We start from the raw sequence: 23736 nt of genomic DNA, 5'->3' as shown, positions 1-23736 counted from the left end.
ATGTACGTTATCGATTAGAAGAGATTAATCAAATTTTCGTGCTTGCTCTATCTATCTATATCTCGTTTTAGCTTCGATGATCGCAAAAATTAGAATCACGACGGAAGAGGAAGCCAAAGCTGCCTTGGCGGAACGCAGAAGATTAGCTCGAGAACAAGCGGAAAGGGAAGCGGAGCTTGAGCGTTTACGATTGGTACGTGATATCTTGTAAAAGTTTTTTTTTTGTATCTTGTAAAATCTATAACATTAATATCTTGTAAAACGTCTATAAACAACGCGTCCTTGACCGTGTCCCCTTGATTAGTGACAATTATTTTTCTTCTCTCTCTCTTTTTTTTTTTTTTTGAATATTTTTTTTCTTTTTTTTTGAATTTTTGATATTTTTTTTTCTTTGTCGATTTTAGGAAGAGGAAGCTCGTTTGGAAGCTGAAAAATTACGTGCCGAAGAGGAGGAGCAACGACGCTTGGAAGAGGAAACTTTACGTCTGGCGAACGAAGCACGACAGGCTGAAGAACAAAGATTAAAATTAGCGATCGAAGAAGCAAAACGTCGGGAGGAGGAAGATCGAAGAAGACGAGAGGAAGAGGCTCGTCAGAAGCAAGAGAAGGAAGAGGCTGAGAAGAAAGCGAGAGAAGAAGTAGAAAGGTTCAAAATTCGATGGAATATTAATATCGAATAAATTAATTTTTTTTGAAACGTTAAAGTAGAAAAATGAAAATCGTGTTCTAAAGACGAATAAGCTGATCAGGTTCTTCATCTAATCTCAATTCGAACTAAATTTTTCAATTATATCAATTTATTAAAATCGATTTAATTTTCAATAAGACTTTATCGCGAATATTATATGTTTCGAAAGAAAGTTTCTAAATTAATCGCGATCAACTTTAAAATCGATTCCCATCGATTTAAGTAAATTAACGTTACGTTTTGCTTTCAGACAACGAATAGAAATGGCCGAACGTTTGAAAAAGGAAGAGGAAGAGAGACTTGCTCGACGTAAACGCGTCGAGGCGATTATGCTTCGAACACGTGGAAAAAATCAGTCCAATACACCGACGAAGGTAAAAGACACAACCAATGAACTTTTTATATCTTTTGTCCTGTTTTTTTTTTCTTTCTTTCTTTTCTTTTTTTTTCTTTTTTTTTTTTTTTTAACGACAATATTTTATTACGATCTTACAATCTAGCAAGAGAGAAATTGATCGCGGTACATCTTTCAATAATAGGGGGAGGGCGGAGACGGTGATAAATTAAAAGAAGACAGTCCTAGCGATGAAAATAAATCAGCTCCCGGTAGTAAAAACGAAGACGTTATGACAGCGAGTTTAATATCTGAAGCTACTCAGCAATTTTTAAGCAGCGAGCAGCGAGCTCATCACGTAGAAAACGTTACCGCGCCAGCTATCGTGCATAATGGCACGCACAGTAACGGCATTAATGAAAATAAAATAGTATTGGATAATAATCAGGGTAACGTCGAGGGAGGATTAAATGGTCATCACACGAATCACGGGAACGATATCAACAGTCAATCGATCACACTGGATAATGCCACCGTGTAAGTATACAAATTACAAATAGAACATGTGGAATTTATTATACCTACACAACAACTACAACAACAACTATTACTACCAACTACTACAGAAACAACTACAACTTACAACAACAACAACAACAATAAAAATATATATATGTATATATATATATATTTATATATATGTATATGTATATATATATATATATTATGTACCGTTAAATATCGCTATAATTAATTAACACGAAAAAAAATATGAATGAGTTTTACCAGCGACGATGATCACGAATGCTTAAAAAAAAAAAAAAAAGAAAAAGAAAAAAAAAGAAAAAAAAACAAAGAAATTAAGAGTTATATCGAAAGGCACATTTTAAAAGAATTGTAATCTTCTATGATTTCTTCTCGTAGTTCAAGAGACAATAAAATATTACGTTGATACCAATGTAAGGCTTTTATGGCAGAATAATATAAAAAGAAATTTTCTTCGAGCGTGTAACGTCCTTACGTTACGTTTACATTACGTCTTTAAAAAAAAAAAAAAATGATATATACATCCGCTAACAAGAACGAATAAAATGAAAAATAATAAAACAATACCGATAAGGACTTGGAGGATTTCATAAGCCAACTTTTTGCTCGTTTGCTTTCCTAAATGAAGGATATTGAACAATATGTTAGAGTTTTGTTCATCGCGCAATACATTCGTTTAACTTCGATGAAAAAAAAAAAAAAAGAAAGAAAAAATAGAAAAGGAAGAAGAGGAAGACGTGAAACAAAATAAAAGAGAACATCTAACACATTTAAACACAATCGCTCGTATTATTGCTGCGGCATAACACAACTATTCACATAGTGATCGCTTTTCATATTTCACCCTACTGATTTTTTTACTGAAAAAAGATACGATTGCACAATACTAGCCAATACGTATGTAACTTTAAAACATGTCGACTGAATATTTAATATAATATGAACGGATATAGATGCACGTATGTATTAATGCGTGCTCTAAAAACGAAAGCAAGTTACCTATACCGATACATACATACATACATACATACGTACGTACATACATAAATACATACAAACATACATACATTACATATATATACCATGGCATAATTGGGGTAAGCTTGGAAATCTGACTCGTATTATGTGTATTTAATGCATAAAAGTATCATTTGTATAGAACCTCAAGAAGCAGCAGACACATTGCATTAAAAAAAAAAAAAAAAAAAAAATTAAAGTAAAATAAAATAATAATTGAAAAATAGGTAATACCGCTAAAAATTAATCACTACTTATTGTAAATTAACTATTAATCGTGTAATCTTGTCGCTATTATTTATTTTACATTTCCGACCGTCATTATAAAATAACATCACAGTCACATGGTACTTGGCGAGAATTATAATATATTATAATGATAACACGAGTCGTTCGAAACTTTTACGTAAATGCATTTTTACAAGAAAGAAAAACAAAAAAGGATGAAACTAGATTAGGGATTCTTTATTTTATTTTTTTATTTTTTATTTATTTTTTTCAATAGGGCGTATGCAAATGCTATGAAAGTTTCGACAACGGAAGCAAATTATCAGGGTTTTTTTTTTTCTTCTTTCTTTTTTTTCCCTCCCTCGACCAACCTTTTCCATTCTTATTGCGTGAATTTCTTTTCTTTTCTTCTTCTTCTTTTTTCTTTTTTCTTTTGTACCATTTTAGCTAAATTATAGAAAAGTCTTTTCGTCTGACGTATTATTTGTTCGTATATACGAAAATTATTTATTTAAATTATATAAAAGTCATGTTATTTCTTGTAAGTTATTGAATGTCTTATGTGATTCTATATTCAAAAATAAGTGAGAACAATGTTATTTATAATTGTATCATGTTTCGACATAATATCAATATCAGCATAAAATTACAAAAAAGTTTAGTTTAACACAAACGAAGCCTATACGACGAGAGTGATTTATGAGCAAGTCTTGCTTAACGATATATAATAAAAATGATATAAAATAAATCTAAAGAAGAGAAATTAAAAAAAAAAGAGAACGAGAGAGCGACAGAGAGAGAGAGAGAGAGAGAGAGAGAGAGAGAGAGAGAGAGAGAGAGAGAGAGAGAGAGAGAGAGAGAGAGAGAGAGAGAGAGAGAGAGAGAGAGAATAACTTCATACAGATATGCTTGTGCACATTATTTTAATTTGTATAATAGCAAACGATCATTAATTTTTTTATACTGGTTTAGAGAAGATCAATGATAAACGTGTCGTTCTTCGTATTTAATGAAAAAAAAGGTTGCCTCGAGCGTAACTTATATAATCACGTCGCTTTATTAAGACAAGAATGATTTTGATAAATAATCCGAACGATTTACTTGTTATATGTTACACATACATACACATATATATATACATACTGATATATATATATATATATATATATATATGTACATATATATATGTATATAAATAGGTGCAAAGTTTCTGTAACGATACATTCTATTGTATTTTTTAAAGATTTACTTGGAGAAATCCGCTTGTTAAATGATCTTCTTTTTAATATCGGAATAATTGTTTCATGCAGAATATTCCTATTTAATAATTCGTATTTACTGTACATTGCAAAAGTGGCCAGAGAGAACAAGGATTGACAAGCTTAATATTAGTACGATGTTAAATGCATCGAGTGTAATTTTTAATTTACTTAATTATCATATTAATAAAATAATAATTTATTGCAAAATACTACGATAACAAAATGATGGCATGATATAAAAGGTACGATTGTATATTGTATTTATCTATTATATTAATAGTTGCATATATATTTTATAATTTATATTTAACCATGCATCAGCTGAAAAGTTTACTATTTTCAGATAGTCATATGAGAAGTATTTGAAAGTTTATCAAATGTATACACTAATCCCACTTAGCACTCTGTTAAGAACATATAACATAATGTAATATCGAAGAAGCATAAAATTGTGGAATGGCTAATAAAACTAAAAGATCTAGTGTTAACTAAATTAATAACAATAACATCAGTGTACATAATGTAAAGAAAGATGAATAGCATAAACTTAATTAATCATTCAAATATTGTTTGTAATTTGATAAAAGGAGCTCGGTTAAGATAATGGACTTTGTTTCATCCTTATATCGATTTTAGTTAGAAAAGAAAAAAAAAAAATAGGGGAAAAGGATAAAAAGAGAGAAACAAAATACGCGTCTCGCGCTTATTCTTTTTACGGGTGAATTAATAGTACCTAATAAAGTTGATTTTAAAACTTTCGTATCGTTAAATATATTGATCATTATTATCATTGTATTTAGAATACACGGATTCTTATTTTGAAACATTGTTTTAAAGAATTTTTAATCCTTTAAGTAATACAATATATATATATATATATATATATATATATATATATATATATATATATGTATACACACACACACATATATATATATATATACATAATATATCAAAAGTTATCTTTACCAAGCTCCGTTTTCTTTCCTTTAATTACCATTAAAGCCTGCTGTGTACAACATTTCCTCCTTATTATATTGATATATCGCAGTAAATGTTAACAATGTGCATGTTATATTTTTTATTATCGATTACGAAATCTGGCTTGTCATTTTAATTTTTGCAATTTTAAACACACATACCCTACATGTTTGCGTTAAATATTATATCAGGCATCGCCTGTCAACTGGCTGCCTACTTTTGCTATGTACTATTTCTCCCTTTTATACATTTATATGGTGATAATCTTCGGTTGAGATATCTCTTATTATATACTTTATACACAGCTTGCAAAAAGCTATCTAATAAAATCAAAGATAGTTGTGTTATCGATTATAATGAATTTTACGTATAAAATTTATTATAGATTTAATCGAACAACAGGTACACGCTTAGATTTTGAAAATATTAAAACGAAAACTTAGGAAACTCGTTTGAAAATAATTTTATTCATATCTTATTAAATCAATGTCTTGTTGAATCAATAAGTATGATTTTGCGCTGGATGATAATGTTCAATTCGAATTTAATTCTAAGTTCGATCTATAATATTTTTGTGAATATATCGAACCTATTAGCTTTATATTGGTATATGTAAAAGTACTTCAAAATAGTCCACACGATATGTGCGTTTTATTCTATAGAAGATTTTTATCTTTCGTTTATGTTACTTCTTTTTTTTTCGACGTTTTTTAAATGGCATTTTAGCAGTTCTTTCTTTCATTTTTTTTTTTTCCTTTTTTTCTTTACACTTTACGTGCTTCAACTTTGAGGAGAAACAAGAATTATTATTACTATTATTGGTAGAGTATTAATCGACAGATATTTACAGAAATGGCTGCAGTTGGCTTAACATTAGTCACTATGATTATCGTAGTCACTGTAAACTCCGCTGATGTAACGATATAATATTTTAAAAAATCGTAGTGCTTAGCAGTTAGCTGTTATTTAGAGTTTGTATGTTTCCTTTGGCTGATTTTATAGCAAACAAAACAACGTGACCAACAACCTGTTAGACCTGTCAGAATTCGATACTCTGAGTAATAACAGTAGTGGTCCAACGCTTGAATTGACGCTCAACATGGCCAAGGAAGACACGCTCAACTCGAACTTGAATCCAACAGCCGTACCATTTACACCAATGGCAAATACCTTTACGTCTGCTGGTGCTAATGCCAACATCAATCCTTTCCAAGATGCTTACGTGAATAATAAACAACAAGAGAGCAATCAAATGTCAGGTATGACATAACGAAGAGAACGGTAATCAATTTTAACATATCATTTTATAGACAAAACGTTTAAGAAAATATTAATTTATTAATTACTCGTTATTCTGCAGATCTTTTGTCCTAAGATTTCTTTAAAATCTTCTGGTGAGCAATGGAGAGAGAACAAAAAAAAAAAAAGAATTGGATTCGGTGTCCAGTGTGTCTGTGGCAATGGATATATTCAAGATAACGTCGTTTACGATAATGTAAATAAGCGCTTTGATATATGTGTAGAAAATGAGGATCCCAGCTAGAAGGAAGGATATATAGTTCAGGGAAAAAATTATTTTGCCCTTAAATCTTTGAACTTTAAACGTTATTATCGATGAAAATGTAAAATAATATATAATATTAGTCAATAATATGCAACAGCGATTCTAAGCACTCAGTCTGTCGTAGTAATCGAAGGGGAAAAAAAGGAAAAAAAGAAACAGGAAAGAAAAGAAAAGAAAAAGAAGGAAATATCAACCCGCGTGACTTTTTAGAAATCCATTAAAAGAAAGATAAAAAAAAAACCTAGAAGGGCTAGGAGAGAGGGAGATGAATATGAAAAAATAAGACTTGTTCATAACGTACAATTCGAGATACATATAAACATTATACTGAATTCCATCGAATCATTATGCGCCCTTTCCTTATTTTGTCATGACGTTTCATGATCAGTAAACGTTGATAGAAAATCGAATGGAAAGAATATAATCATGCAAAACACAAACCGAGATATACGATGATAGTAGAACTTCAAGTGATTAACCAAGTGTGTAAAACGGCTTGACGAATATAGCACAAGAAAAAATAAAAAATAATTATGCATGATGAGTTTAATAACACCCAATCTGCCAAAAGAACAAAGAAATAGGGTAAACATCACTAATAATATTCTCTTACATAATAGATAGTACATTATCTTATAGAGGAAAGACAGCCTAAGAATTACTGTGTATAATAAGATATTTTGAGCTGATAGAAAAAATAACTTTTCTTCCATATTACATTTTGGAGCGTGCGCTCCACTAGTCAAGCAATTTTACTGTGTTTGTCATATCTTGTTTTGAAAGCTCACTATCGGTACCATATTGTACATCCATCATAAAGGTACAACTAGAATTCACTATATCACACTGATTTATTTTTCAGTCCATTATGAATTTCTAGTTGTAACGATGATTAATACTTTAATAAAAATAGCCACTGTTATATATTATATGCTAATGTATAAACTTTTTACAATGACAATATTACATTGAGTTTTATACAGTTGTTACAAAAGGGATATAGAAATCGTATCTTGATTTAACACAGGATACAGATGTCAAAACTGTTAGTGATCTTTTTTTTTTTTCTATTTTGACCTAAACTATTAAATGTAAGAAAAAAAGAAACGTATATTTTTTTGCTATTCCAGTGGCTATTTACGATAGTAGAGTACTATGATGCTATCATGCATTATTGAGCAGGTATTGGAATTTATATTCACGATGTGAGTTATTTGTTATTACTGTAGTATAGCATTATAAAATGAATATGAGAGTAGTATGCCTTATGTTTCATACTTGCGATATTGCAGGTGCACCATATTATGGGATTTGCAAGCTTATTTATAATGGGTATTATAAATTAATCCACTTTCTCTTATTCTAATTTGAATAGCATGAAATAAAGAAATTATTCCCAAGACAGAAATAATGTTTTTGACGCAGAAACTTCATGTACAGTTTGTTATTCAATGAACCCTTACCCTTTTATAAGAATACTTTAACGGAAGTTGATCTAATTTTTTTTACCATCTTTCTTTCGAAAACGTTTTAATCAATTTAAGAGGGATCGTAGGCAATGATATTTAATTTAAAATTATAAAGCACCAACATATATATTTATATATATATATATGTGTGTGTGTGTGTGTATACATACATATTATTATTATTATTATTATTATTATTATTATTACTATTACTATTACTACTACTACTATTATTATTATTATTATTATTATTATTATTATTATTATTATTATTATTATTATTATTAAACGAATAAGCCCGATTCAATATGGCTTAATATAGTATTTGTTACAGTCAAATAAATTGTTTTTCAGATATAATCCAGTTATCGATATATCAATAGTACGTACTTAGTATCGGAGGACATAGATCAGTGCTAATTAAACAAATATTTAATTAAGCTTCCGCGTCGTTTAAATCGTCCAAATACAAGGGAAATATGCATTTCCTTTGTCTTTTAAAAATATTTATCGCTTACAAAAGAAAAAAATAGACTTGTGTGTAAAAAAAGTTTAAAAAGTCATTACTATTTAATTTTGGCTCTATAAATATGCTTGTTCTTGCTTATTGGCTATTAAGGATAATTATTGTAATAAAGTTTATTTATTTTCTTAATCTATTTAAAAAGAATTCTCGTTAAATATGCTTGTCCTATGTTTGTCGCCGTTCAAAAAAAAAAAAAAAAAAAGAAGAAAAAAAGAAGAAAAGAAAAAAAAACGATATCTCTTTGTATTAAAGTTTTTCTATAAAAATATGTAATTGTGATGTTCTGAATGCAACACGAATGTTTCTAAACATAATAACGAAAATATTAAATATTGCCAGTTCTGTTAGTCCACCTAAGAAGACTTCTCATATTGTATAAAAATACTTATATGTAATAAATAATTAATACGAAATTTTATGCATAATTTATGATATATATATATATATATATATATATATATAAAATTATATATTTTGTTGTTGTATCTCATTTAGAAAATGATGCATCGCCGTCGACGCGCGAATATTTCGAGTTCCTGATGTAATAATATATTAAATTAAATTAAATTGAAGAAAAACATAAAAAGTGAAAATTGCGGGATATTAGTTAGGGAATTAAGTTTATGGGATACAATAAATAATCAATAGGAGGAAAAGATTTTTCTACTGGAAAAAATGAAAAATGACTCTGTTGCGTGTGTGTTTGCAATCCGTATATCAATATCTTATATTTTATTCGAGCGTTATTTATATTACACATATTTAGAATTATTACGGCGCATCTACATACAAAACACAGCTTATTTGATAATTCTTTCGGAGTTTGAATACGCTTTTGACAAGAATATTTAATCTAGATTACAGACATGTCATGCCTACTGTGATAGATCGCGTCTGATACGGTTCCAAGTTAGTTACACATAATCCTTATCAATCTTATACGTACATACATGTATCCGCGAGGAAATAAATGTATGCGCTTAGAACGATTAAAAGTGATTTGTCGTTTACCGCTACTTTGCACAGCACGTAACATACGTAAGTACATACATATATAGATACATACGTACGTATCAGTCGAAAATAATCTTAAACGGAGGATAATTCATAGAGCAATGTACATTATGTGCATTAATGTACACACGTATAAAAAATTAGAGATTGTACACGTCATTGCGAAGAATTATTTCTTACGAGGCTCCAGAAATATAAATTTCCTTGAGATTCCACGGATAAGCGGAGAAATTGTTAACATCCGATAATATATTATATTATATATAATCTCCGATTATAACAATGCACAACGTCGAGCGAATATACAACGGCTTGTTGACTCAACAAAAAAACAAAATAACAAATTACCACTTGGAATTTGTTTTTAGAAGAACCAAGCCACCAGCATCGTATCGGCATACATTTTACGTGTATAATACATATCTACAGGCCTATATTTAAAATTTTTCCCTTAAGTTGTGAAAAATCGATCTACAAATATCAACGTACAACTAATTTATATGTACAGATTCACGAGAGTAAATCATTAAGCAAAACTTCGCAAAGTACACTTCCAGTGACAATTACGAATTCTTTCATTCTTTTATTTTTTTTTTCTTTTTTTTTTCTTTTTTTTTTTTTTACCTTTTTTTTTAATCTCTATTCATCATTTTGGTACGATTCCTATGCTCTTTCTTTTTCTTACTTCCTCGTTAGTTATCACACTTTAACGCTTTTTCATCTACGAACATCGATCACACTTTATTATAATCTTTATCGTACAAAGAGACATTATCGATCATATCTTAACGACATTAGGCGTGTAATTTCAAAGAAAATCATTAATCATGATAGATTATAATATCGAAAATTAAAAAATAATTAATTTAATAAGAGGTATATATTAGAACTTATGTGTTCAGAATTTTTTTTTCAAATTATACATATACTAAAACATATATTACAGACTTTTGGATCGCATTATATAGATCTGCAAAATTTCAATTTATCTTTTACAAATTAAAATTAAAAGACAAAGGTAAGAAAGAAGATGATAAAACATAAGATACCGTCGTCAATACGTCCTTCTAATAAATTAGTTTGATTTTCTATATCCATAGAAAATTGTCTTCGAGATATACATCTTATGCGCGCACATAGGTTTATTGCACAATTCATGCGAACAATCTAGTTTGTAAAAAGAAGAAGCAATTACACAGTGGTAACTGATAATAATCCCATTAATTTTCCACCGGTACCAGGCCCACTTGCACCGACTCTGTTTCCATGAACCAACATTTCCTGTACAGTAGTAAAGTCATCTAATGTGGTCTTCTTACGTGCCATCTTTTTGTGACTCAATTCTACGATATTCAATGGTTTCTTAGTTATTTTATCCTCGTTATATTCGCATATCAAAAGATCGTTATTATGTTGCAACTGCAGTTGTTGTTGTTGTTGTTGTTGTTGCAGCATCAATTCTTGCTGTCGTTGCTTACGTTCTCGCGCTCTTTCCAATTGTCTTTTGCGTTCCTCTTTCGTCCAATATCTGCCGACCTAGAATAGAAAAAATTCAATAGGATATAACATAAGAGACGGGAAGATGGTATATACATATATAACATTATAATTATAATTATAATTGAAATTATAATTTTATATATATATATATATATATAATTATAATTTAATATATTATAATTAAATATGTAATACATTTATACAAATATATAATTATATTTTATACATATATAATTTCATTACATATATTATTATTAAATATATTATCAAATAATATATAAATATAATAATAAAATATAATATATATTAAACATTATTAAATATAATTATATACATATTATAATTACAATTATAATATATATATATATATCTTTTCATTACCTTCATCTCGGACATAGTTTCGTCCTCCGTCGTATGTCCAGCACGTTCCTCCGATATTTTAAGAGCCCTATTCCTGAGAAGCCGATTTCTAACGGGTCGTCTAGCAATGTACCTAGTACCGTCGGCTCTTCGTTTAACTTTCCACTCCATCTGTACCTCGCATTTTTCCTCCGGTGGCATCCAAGCGGCCGAGGAACAAACTTGTTGGCTACCGACGAACTGATATTGCGTGAGATTCGGTGCTTGAAAGTTACCATGAGACTTCGACTTCCTAGCACCACCGGTTTCCTTCGCTGTGAGATTTTTTCGATTTAGAGCTTGTTTGAAGAGTTGTTGTTGCAAGAGCATCGTTTGTTGAAGATTAGCTACGTTCGTATACATAGTGTCCGCAGGTAATGTACTCCCACTGGAATCGGTTCGATCCTTATGATGAGAAGAACTCTTTCTCGTAGTTTGACTCCTACCACCACCTTGTTTACCAGCCGTCATCGACATAATCGGCATAGGACAATTACAACCCATTTTCTGTTGCTGTTGTTGTTGTTGCTGTTGCTGTTGCTGCTGTTGTTGTTGCTGTTGCTGTTGTTGCAAATGTTGGCTACTCGTACTTTTCGGTGGGCAAAGAACAAGAGTGCTCTTGTGATGATCTCTCTCACCCTGATGAAGTTCCAACGTTAATGGATTACTATGACACGATTCTCCAGTATTATAAGCACTCGAACTATCTTTTTCTTCTCCAGAACTGTTACTTTTCGAGGAGGAATGCCAAAGCTTCGTTTGATTCCCATGATTTTGTACCTGCTGCGAATTTGATCCATGATTCATCTGTAATTGCTGCGTTGTCCAATGTTGATGTTCGTAAGGCGAAGAATAGATAGGTTCGCTATCGGATTCGGGTATCGTTTCATAAATATGTTCGGTTTCGCTCCAGACGTGACTTGAATACGCTTCGACGAGTTTTATCGTCGTTTGAGAAGGTACCACTTGCTGACCTCGCAACGACAGGTTCTCGATCTTCTTTGAACAATCCTTTAACGCGTCCTGCATCCATTGCTTTCTGTCTTCCGTGTGGTGAGCCGGGGACGTCGCGTTCTTACCTGATTTTTGTGAGTTTTGCGAAGAACACGTGGAGGACGGGGTCGTTGAAAATATCGAAGGAGTTTGCTGTTGTTGCGGAGTCTGTAATTGATGTTGTTGTTGTTGTTGTTGTTGCTGTTGTTGATGTTGCTGCGGCGATTGTGGTTGCTGTTGTTGCTGCTGTTGTTGCATATGAGATGGAATAGGAGGTGGAGCTTTCAACGTCGAAAAGTTTCCTTCCGTTTCTTTGGTATGTTCTTCCGTTTGTTGTTGCTGATGTTGCTGTTGTCGTATAAGTTGCTCGATCATGCTGTTCTGATAGGCTGGCAAATTTTCCGGGGACAATGGTGGTGAGCCCTGAAGAAACAACGTGTTTTATTTATATTTAAAAATCATTAATAAAAATATAGAAAATCTCTCTAAATCTTTATTACATACCTGTTGATAAATACGCCTATCGTCGTATTCATCATCCTGTGAGATAATTATTATTTTAGTCAAATACATCAAGATGAACCAACGCTAATTAGCTAATTATAAATGTAAATTGAATCAAAATTATATGATATTTTTGTAATCGCGTAAAAAATATTTTATTGTATCAAAACGAACCTGATAAAGACATCGACTGACTAGTATAGTCACAGCGTTCTTGGTTTCGGCGAATAAATTTTCCGTTTGTTCCTTGTTAGCTACATCTTTTCCGTTCACCTGTGTGATCGGAGAAAATAAAAGTTTATTCATAATTAATGTCGATCGAAGCACAATAATTTGACGGAAATTAGTAAAAAGGAAAAAAAAATATATAGATATCCAAGAAGATGTCTATCGTTCTTTAATCTTAGATATGACTTTATTTGATTCATTTGTAACAAATAATAATGATAATCGGCTTGGAAGGATTAGGGAGAAGAACAGTACTTGGATCAATAATTAGAGTTCGACGTTGGTATTTTATATAGGGTGTGTCTCTCGTTTTTAATATCTTCAATCGATTATTTTCGTAATTACATACGATAGAAAAAAAATATTATTATTTGATAAAGTAATAAAATACTCAAAGTTACTGTAAAAAAGTTATTTAAACGGAGAGACTCGTGAAATTCTTAAAGTTAAATCGTACTTACTCTCAAGATTTGGTCACCTTCCCGTAACCGGCCGTCACGGGCTGCTAAACTTTCAGGAACTATTTCTGAAATATAAACCTCCGTGTCGGCGTCCTCGCTACCGGAACCGGAACTATAGCAGACTGTGAGACCGAGCTTTTCTGCGCTTCCGCTTTTACGTAACGTCACTTCCTATGGATTAAAAAAGAAAGATTTTAGATAAATACAAAATTAAAAAGTAAAAAAATCAACTCTTATTATATTCTCGTAATCGTAATTAAATAAATTTGAAATATAAAATATTATCTGTTTTCTACAAAATGAATAATTTGACAAACACGACCGGGATAAAATCTACGTTGGAATCTATTTCAAAATTATATATTATTTATTTAAAAATTCATAATTTTAGTAATAAAGAAACAATAAGTAAATAATAATAATTAGTAAATAAAAAATAAAAGATTTGTAGACGCCTTGCGTGCAATTTTTTAATTCATCACTTTAGAGATTATTCATTATCGATATAAATTATAAAAATTAAATAGTATAAGAATTAAATATTATTATCAAAATTAAATAGATTAGTATATAAACGATTTTATATATTGAAAGAAAAACAATTTGTGAAAAATACTATCGATAAAAATACCTCAAAATCTATGTCGTGTGCAAGGAAATCCTCGAAACTGTCATTAGTGTGTTCTTCGGTACCAAGCGGTACCGATAGTAATTCTTCTTCCTCTACCAAACCAGCCCAATCAGTTTGGACAGCAGTCGATACCAAAGGACAAGAATTTTCTTTTCCGAATTCGTCCTCGCTCGTTTCCTTCTCGTTCATCGTTCCTTCGTTCTTTCCGTGACTCGATCTCTCGTGTTCTCTCGATGGCGTGTGAACAATCTGTTGCTGATGAGAGGAAGGCTGCCTTCGAAGGACCTCGACGATGATCGGTTCTTGCGCCGATTGAAAGCAACGTACAGCATCTTCGTGACTCGAGTTAGAAACATCTTGTCCGTTCACCTAAGAAAATGATGAAAAAAAAAAAAAAGAGAGAATTAAAAAGGAAAAAACAATTACGACAAAAGTAATATCAAAAGAAAAAAAAAAAGTAATTACAATTATATAGGAGGGAGATGTTGCCAAAAATTGGATCATTTTCATAATTAATGATTTTTCCTCGATTATTGATATTTTAAATACTACGTTTATTAATAAATAAGAAAACATGGACTCAGTTGGCTTCCGCCATTATATCAAATAAATTAGCCTATATTAAATAAATTTTAAGCTTATATGAAGTAAATTTTTTAATTTCTATTAGCTTTCGTTATATTTATTGCCGTATAACAATAAGGATAAGTAACATAATTTTCGAAAAAATATTTTTCATTAATTATTAATAATCGAATTTTGTAAAACTAGCGCTTCGTTTCATATGTATTTATAACGTCATTTCTTTTCAGATAAATTTTAAGCTTATTACAAAACATTTTGTTCTCATTGAATATTCAACAAAAGTATAGATGAAGTACAGATGAAAAAAAAAAAAAAAAGAAAAGAAAAAAGAAATGATCCGACATAAGCAACTTTTCCCTAATGCAAAATCGAAAAAGAAAAAGTATCATATTTTGAACGAAAACATTTCATCGATTCGTCGTCTAATTTAAAAATCGAACGAAACGCGAACATTTTATACGCATGTTCGCGACAGATTGAAATCGATGGTAACAAGGGAAAATGGGTGGGAGAAAAGGGGGGTTCGGAAAAAAAAGCAAAAAATAAAAAGCCAAAAAAAAAGAAGAATTTTCCAGCGACTACTAATCCGACTGCAGTTGCGCACACATTTAATTGTTCGTTCGATTCTATTGAGTTTTCTCTTCGGATACAATTTTTTTTTTTTTGCTTTTTTTATTGTCATCGTACTCGTTTACTCGTTGGTAATGTTCGAATGCATTAAATAGCCAAGTATTGTGCGTGCTTACCGTGAATGTGATGATACGAATAGTAGGAATAGATAGATCGATAGATAAAGAGAAAGAGAGAGGAAGAGATAGAGAGGAAGGGATAGAGAGAGGAACGAATTAGCCTCGACGATTTCTAAACATCGAACAGCGTAACCACGGAATTAGGACGATGTGCAGTAATCGTTGGTCATTGATCAAGCAGACTGGAAGGGCTTTTAAATAGTCGAATATTCACCGATCGTATCTCCAATTAAACCTAATTCCTCCCCGAGGGGCAAGCTAATGTCCGATCAAACATTTACCCTCGCTCGAGAAGGCACGAAAGGATCGTTTATATTCTGAGGGGTAGCAGGTGGGACTTAATTTGTCACTAAGTGCTTGGATTTAAGGATAGTAAATTGAACGGAGGTACTTTGTATTCTTTAAAGTGCTCGACGTTCCGATTCGTGTTACTCTCTAATCATGCTTCCGTTGAACACGACTTCTCTTTTTTTTGTATCCGTTCGTCTCTAGTAAAGAATTTCAGAGAGAAAAGAAAGAAAAACGAAAAGAAAAAAAGGAAGAAAAATACTAAAAGAATAGTAATTTCGATCATCTTTGTTTTTTACAATACATTTCCAAATTGCATTATAATTTAACAAAAAATTATTATTCGTGTTGATCATATTTAATCGTTCGAACATTCGAGCATTTGTCAAGAATTTGAATTTGAATAAATAAAATTAATCGAATCGAATCGAATTGTAATAAAAATGTTTGATTTCAGTGTTCGTTAAAGATATAATATCACATCAATTCGCTTGGTAAAACTCAATAAAAAAAAAAAAAAGAAAAGAAAAGAAATATTCGAATAGCTTCTCGCCTTTTGTTATTATCTATTAATATTAAAAAGAATATACGTACAAAGAAGATTTCGCGCGCGTTGTGAATATGTTAAGGGGTTGATAAAGTTGTCTTTCAAAGCTACTACACCGTGTCGCATTTTACATTGTTGTAAGTTACGATTTATTGTTTTACATATAAAGGAGAAGAGTTGGTGGTACATACCATATACAATTCTATATACATTATGGAGGTACGCGGCGCGTATTGCATGCTTGAATTTTCTTTGTCACGTTCTCCCGGTGTTTTTCCCATAGAAAATAATTAACAAAAGTAATAATAAAGCGTATGCAAGAACGTGTATTTAGCTATTTTCTCTTGATACAGCGACCCAATCTCTCTCTTTCTCTCTCTCTCGTTTTCTTTCTGAGTAACAAGAGTTTTTTTTTTTTGTTTTTTCTTTACCTCCCCTCTTTCTCTTCTCTTCTCTTCTTTTCGACTACACTCGAGATTCTATAAAGAATCGCGCGTACTCGTGAAATCCTGGAAGGGTTAAATATACCGCGAATAAATCTCTTCAGAGGCCTATCTCACGCGTACTTTCTCTCTTTACCCATTCTTTGCTTCGCTTTCAAGGAAAAACAAAGAACGAATAGATAGGGTAAGCGCGTGTTCAGATAGAAACGAGCTATGACGAGAGAATCTTTATCATTCGAATCGTATATTATCATGAATCATCGTACGATGATTTACTCATGATTGAAATATGTATATATTTTTTTTTATTACGCCGATAAAGATAACGAAAATTTATTATCTGATCTATTCTGATCAACTTTGAAAGAATTTACGTACCACGTCACGATCGATGATTTAATTATTCTATCGTCGGAGAGTTAAGAAAACTTTGTTACTTTCCATTGCCCTGTTCATTTTTTTTCTTCTTTTTCTGTTTTTTTTTTTTTTTTTTTTTTTTTTATTCTCTCCCGTCAAAGGAAGATGCCGCGTTTTACTACGCTAGCCCGTAGATAGTCAAGGAAATATTAATAACCGGCATAAATTTTAATGTCTTCCAGGATCCTCCAGCAAGAAGAGAATTATAACTATGACGACGACGAGGACGACGATGAGGACGATGAGGACGATGTTCAGTCTGGACGAAACATTTGCCCTCTGAAATCGGACTTAAGATATAAATTCCACGTCACGGTTCGGTGGTGGTAACCCGCTTGGCATGTAAATTTATTCGTAAATTCGTTCGTTACTACACCGACCGACCGACCGACCGACCGACCGTCCGTTCGACCGTTCGACCGTCCGACGACCGACGTTAACGGATTTTCTTCCGCGTTCTATAAAAAGTAGAAGCGGAAAAAGCTTGAAAGTATCGTGAGAGTCGAGAATTAGAGAGCAAGCGACGAACGAATATACATCACCGCCATTTTTTTTTCTACCATGCTACGGGCACCATTATCGAGTATTTAGGTAAAGCTTACGAGGGTGAACATGAAAAGTAACTTCTTTACTTCGAGACAACCGATGTTAAAGACTTGTTTTAATTAGCGCTATAAATACGACGTAAATAACATCGTTTTTGTCGACTCCATTTTTTCGTTTTAATTTTTTTCTCTTTTATATGTATATATTTTTTACTTTTCATTTTATCATCGCGAGAAAGTAAATATACGTTATTTACAACGAAAAAATTTTTAACGATGTCGCAGAGAAAACAATTTCTAAATCACGAATGACGCACGGCAACGATGTATAAAACGAGTATAAAAAAAAGAGAAATGGTCGCTCTTTATCTTCAATATCATTTCTTTTTATTTCTTATTTAAAATGATAACATTAGCTAAGAAGAATGCATTTCATTCGTGAGATTCAAAAAAGATTATTCAAAGTTTCGAAATTATACGGATTATATATCTACGCTAATATCGAATACAAATCTTTTACAAATTTAAAATAGATTCTACATCGATAACAGACGCGTTAAATATACAAGACATCTTTATTTGAAAAGGATTTTAAAAGCAGAGCAGAATTTTCGTTCTTAGGCTCAGACGGTGATTTGGCATCTTGATGTCTTCCATTTGTTGCTCAAGAGCTTCAAGGGAGCGATGAGATCGAAACTTAACGCGATGTTCCGACGTAGTAGTACTTTCTCTTTCTTCTTTTCGACGAGGAATAGACGTCGACAAAGCTGCGGGATTCGTCGTTCTAGAGATCGGATAAAGGCCCGACTTTAGCCACCCCTTTTCAGACGTATCTACTGTTAAACTCGATTAGGAAAGATAAGAGCATTTTTCCTTCTTCGTGAGAAATAGAAAAAAAAAAGATAAAAGAGAGAAAAGAGAAAAGAGAGAAAGAAAGAGAGAGAGAGAGAGAGAGAGAGAGAGAGAGAGAGAGAGAGAGAGGGAAGAATCGTTTCAATCGTTTTAACGACGAACGATCGATAAGCGTCTACGACACGATGCAATTATGATGGTAATGACGATGATAGGCGTGGCCCATAACTTCGTTTAAACGAACAGGCGAGATACGTTAATAACGCTCATCGCCTGTAATTATTGCGAGTTCATATCTCGCCTTTGATGAGACTACAAAATTTTTATAACATCCTCCCCCACTCATCTCGCAAAAACTATCGATTTTCTAACTCTCAATGTAATTATCTCACAACGTTATCACCTTGTCATGCATAACTTTTTACAATGTTCTACATTTATAAAAATTTACGTATGTATTATCGTAACTAGAATCATATCACAGGTATTATCGCATAACGTGAATTTAATAGAATATTTTTCATTAATTCGATCGATTAAACGTCAGAAGCAGTTGTTGGTTAATAACCAATCCAACATTTGGTCAATGCTCTCTTTCGTGTTTTAGAAGAAAAAAAAGAAAGAAAGAAAGATCGAAATAAAACTTGGCAAGAGTAGAAAATCGATATTCTATTTTTCTTAACAAAAGTAATCCATGCGAAAGTGAAGTGGCAATAAAATCGTTTTATCGATCGGAAAATTTCAAGGATATTGACGAGCTTTGGATTTGTATTTCTCTATCGTTGGTGCAAAAAACGAAAAGAAAAAAGAAGAAAGAAAAAAAGGAAAAAAAAAGAAACGGGAGAAAAAAGAAGAGAAAAAAAATAAAACATGCGGTAACGAGGGAAATGGGCCATGGATTGTCCCTTCTCTCTCTAACTCTCTCTATCTCTCTCTCTGTCTCTCTCTCTCTCTGTCTCTCTCTCTCTCTATCTCTCTCTATCTATCTCAGAGGAAGAGGAAGAGGAACGAAATGAAACGCGCCATTCGTGCAACGTGACACCGACAATCGCGATAGAGACACCTCTGACAGCCGTCAAGAGCGGACAGGGAATCGCGTTGGATGGATGGCAGGCAATTTAAAATACCTTATCGCGTTTCGCCTAACTCCATGGCTCGTTCCCGCGAGCTGTCCGTATTATTATTTGTACACCACTGTACGAGAAATCTCCCTCTTCATGAACACTAACACTATTACTATTAATAAATATACGCGACGGAGACCTCAATTATTATCCAATCCTATATATATATATGTTGTACATACGAGTATAAAACGCATTTCCTAATTTGACTAGTATCCTATTTGTATTTTCTGCGTTTGTTAATTGAGGAATAATATTATCCTTTAGTGACAGTAATAATTAATAATTAATAAAGTAATTAACATTTTCATTTCATTGGCACTCTAATACCGAGTAAAGAAAAAATATTCTTGTTTTATTTCGATTCGTTAAAGGGATCAAATTTTTATCCAGGATATTATTGATTATCGTGTCCGTTCGTTCGTTCGTTCGTTCGTTCTTTCATTCATACAATCTTTCATTTATTCTCTTAATTCTTTTATTTATTCTTGATATCTAAATTACAATAACACAAGTATCATCAGTTGATTGAATATAATTATATATTTTGTTATATTTCACGAGAAGTATTAATTATTTTTTACTTGCATAATTACACATGTTATTCTATTTCACGAAAAATATCAATTATTTATTCTTATTTTCATTATCGAATCGATTGCATTGTAATTCTACATTTTAGGTTTAAAAATATCTGATTTTTACGTAAAACAATATTCATCTCGCTTTTCATTAATCGTACAAAATTGTATCTGACAGATTTCACGATGATCCGTGTCAAGTGGCAAAGAATAATGGTTTTATATAACCGGAAAGGAAGGTCATTTCACGTGGAATAATCCCGCAATGTTTTAAAATAGAGAACAACGTTGAAAGTGAGCAACGATAAGATTAAATTCCTCCCTCTCTCTCTCTCTTTTTCTATTTTCCTGTTTCTCATTCTCTCTTTTTCTCTATTTCTCTGTTTCTCTCTCTCTCTCTCTCTCTCTCTATTTCTCCGTTTCTCACTCCCTCTCTCTCTTTCTCTATTTCTCTATTTCTCTCCCTCTCTCCCTCTCTCCCTCTCTCTCACTCACGACCTTTACTTCTCTCCTTCCCCTTCTCTTTTACATTTACGAGCGTCTTGTTTTTGGGTACGAGTAAATAACATCTCGAGATTTATTCTATTAAGCATCAGAAGTCGAAGGAACGTTGCGGTATACGTAAGTACTTACTACGTCTCACGAACAAATGTAGAAACGCATTATTCGGCTAATTGCAACGCGTGCCATATCTCGAGTATTAGTGCGTTCGTGTGTTTATAGATTTTGTTGCGTCAAACTCGTCGAAATTTCACCGTCGACCATAAATAGAATTACGAGAATGTTTGTTCGACCAATGGGATTGTCTCGTTTTCTCATGATACGTACGAAGTCCCCGATTATTAGAAATTTTCACGTTTTCACGTAAATGTGTGCGTATAGTATCGTCCGATTAGCTCGTTCGTTAAACGTAGGTGTTAAAGTGCGTACATCTATACTTATACAGAGGCACATACTTCGCAATGGTACGTATTTTATACAACATTCAAGTATAAAAGAAAGTATAAGAAAGCTTTAATGTCCGTAACCGTAACCTATTAACCTTTAAGATTTATTCTAGATCTCGCAATCAATTTCGAAAATCTATTACAAGATTAAAGTAATATAAACTCTCTAGTAATAAAAGTTAAATAATAAAACGAATACGAACTAATGAATATCTCGTATCATTTGTTTAAACGTATTTATATAGAGATTATATAGATATTATAAAGATATTATTAGATGAATTTATCGATTAATACAAAATTATTACGGTAATCAAGTAATCAACGATTGTCAATAAACAAAGAAGAGATCTCTGTGAGCAATTGATGATATGTTTACAAATACATAACAAATAATATCCAATCTATGTAATGTAAACTGTATGTTGATTTCTCTCGTTACTACGCGTCTCATTAAATCTTCCTTGTCGAATGATATCGTTTATCAAATCAGACATATGTGTGTTACATAACGAATAGTGGCGATGGTATAGGATCGATAGCGTTCTTAAATGGTCTGCTCGTAAATGAAGATCAAAAGAACACGATATTACGTAGCTGAATGAAACACACTTCTATATTAGTGTAATATAGTCGACAGGCTTTCATCGCGTTTCGTGCAACAGCCACGTCACATCGATGAATCTCGATTCTCCTAGTAATAAAGCGAACTACATTAATCGATATGCACTCGATTGCATCAAGGTATGTATGCGCTTGTTCCTATACTCATCGATGCCGTTTACCACAAAATTTCTATAATTTCGTCAACATAGATACAGAAATTTACATATACACGCACATACATATACACAGAGAGAGAAAGAGAGAGAGAGAGAGAGAGAGAGAGAGAAAGAGAGAAATACAATGTGTTTGCTCTAACTAGAATAATTTAAATACCTTTGTTAATTTCAACAATACGAAGCGATTATTATCGATATTTTGTTATATTAGTATCATTCTTTATATAATATCATCCGTTCAATTTTTTATCATTAACACATTCAAGGCCGATAACTGTAGTTCTAAGTTCATTCGAAAATCTTTAATCATAGTCATTTCAAAATAAAATTTTTAGACCGACTACCGATGTAACGTAGCTTTAGGATATTTTAAAATCGATAGATGAATGCAGGTAATACAGTTCTAATCGTAAAGATTATAGTAGTTTTTATATCATTGACGTACCGAGATTTTACAAATGTTCTTATATATTTAAAGAACATTATTATTAAATATTAATTTTCAATTGTCAATCTGGTTCTCCAATTTCGTTTAATTTTATTAAATTTTATTTTTATTTTATTATCTAGCAATATGTCCTGTATTTTAAATTATTATTAAATACAATGTAAAGTTATTACGTAAGCCGTCTGTGAAAGTGTTACAATAAGTTTCACGTTATAGTAAATTCATTATATTCGTTGTTTTCCAAAAATGTATTTAATCAATTTAAGATAAGCAGTCGTCTTTCAATTTTAATATTTCCAATAATTCTTCACGAAAAATTAAAAGTTGTCTTTCTTTTCTCTTAATTTTAAACAACAAATGATTACAAAAAATCGAGAAACGAGATAGATTACGAACGATATCAAGAAACAATATCTTTGACATTTACTATTTTTATTATATCTATTTTAAAATTTAAATAACACAAATCTTGCGATATTTAATTATAGAAATTCAAGATGATGTTTAGAAATTATACGCGGTAACCAATATCACTGCGTTTCATCCGACGAATGGCGTTCGCGAATATGTTACTTAGCTAACGTAAGAAAATATTTGTTAAAAGATAGTTATTAGATAGTTCACGTTCTTCTCGATATTACTCGATATGTTCTAAGAATACGTAGACATGATCAAAGACGAATGTAGTAAGTACTTAAGTAAGTTTCCGATCAATCAGGAATTCCATTCTATCTCTATCGACATTCAAGGAGATCCAGAGAAAGAGAAGGGGAAGAAGAGAGAGACAGAGACACACACGAAGAGACAGACAGACAGACACAGAAAGAGAGAGAGAGAGAGAGAGAGAGAGAGAGATGCATGAGGGTTCATCGAACAACATGCCTATTGGTCGGTATTACCGCGTGACCATCCGACGAAATGGTCGTGGTCACATAGCTCGCATAACTTGCCGTTGTCATCGACATTGTTGCGGCGCGAGATGTTCTCTCTCCTCGGTTCTGTCCACCCTTATACATATATGTCCACGATACTGCGAGAGGGTAGAGTGAGAAAGACAGAGAGAGACAGAGAGAGAGAGAGAGA

General features: G+C 31.8%; 2 protein-coding genes across 33 annotated transcripts in view; one reads left to right on the top strand and one right to left on the bottom strand.

The window, feature by feature from the left end:
* Positions 1-8048, top strand: part of LOC122637828 (MAP7 domain-containing protein 2-like) — a 95173-nt gene extending 87125 nt beyond the window's left edge. For all 29 annotated transcript variants that reach the window (XM_043830262.1, XM_043830272.1, XM_043830268.1 and 26 more), the window contains 6 exons: positions 72-193; positions 405-646; positions 939-1062; positions 1228-1559; positions 6059-6315; positions 6417-8048. In XM_043830262.1, the coding sequence (XP_043686197.1) occupies positions 72-193; positions 405-646; positions 939-1062; positions 1228-1559; positions 6059-6315; positions 6417-6430 (1091 nt within the window). In that variant the 3' untranslated portion in view covers positions 6431-8048. The remainder of the gene's footprint in view (positions 1-71; positions 194-404; positions 647-938; positions 1063-1227; positions 1560-6058; positions 6316-6416) is intronic.
* A 1265-nt stretch (positions 8049-9313) lies between these two features.
* LOC122627101 (PDZ domain-containing RING finger protein 4-like) overlaps positions 9314-23736 on the bottom strand; it is a 153026-nt gene continuing 138603 nt past the window's right edge. For 3 of the 4 annotated variants that reach the window (XM_043807913.1, XM_043807914.1, XM_043807916.1), the window contains 6 exons: positions 14346-14714; positions 13715-13885; positions 13200-13298; positions 13026-13061; positions 11511-12944; positions 9314-11165 (listed from right to left, as the gene is read on the bottom strand). In XM_043807913.1, coding sequence (XP_043663848.1) covers positions 10821-11165; positions 11511-12944; positions 13026-13061; positions 13200-13298; positions 13715-13885; positions 14346-14714 — 2454 coding nt within the window. In that variant the 3' untranslated portion in view covers positions 9314-10820. Of the gene's footprint in view, positions 11166-11510; positions 12945-13025; positions 13062-13199; positions 13299-13714; positions 13886-14345; positions 14715-17335; positions 17444-23736 lie in introns of those variants that run through there. The other variant, XM_043807915.1, reaches the window with a different exon arrangement.

Source organism: Vespula pensylvanica, chromosome 2 (genome assembly GCF_014466175.1).
Source record: "Vespula pensylvanica isolate Volc-1 chromosome 2, ASM1446617v1, whole genome shotgun sequence".
Classification (NCBI taxonomy): domain Eukaryota; kingdom Metazoa; phylum Arthropoda; class Insecta; order Hymenoptera; family Vespidae; genus Vespula; species Vespula pensylvanica.
This window is presented reverse-complemented; position numbering and strand designations above follow the sequence as displayed.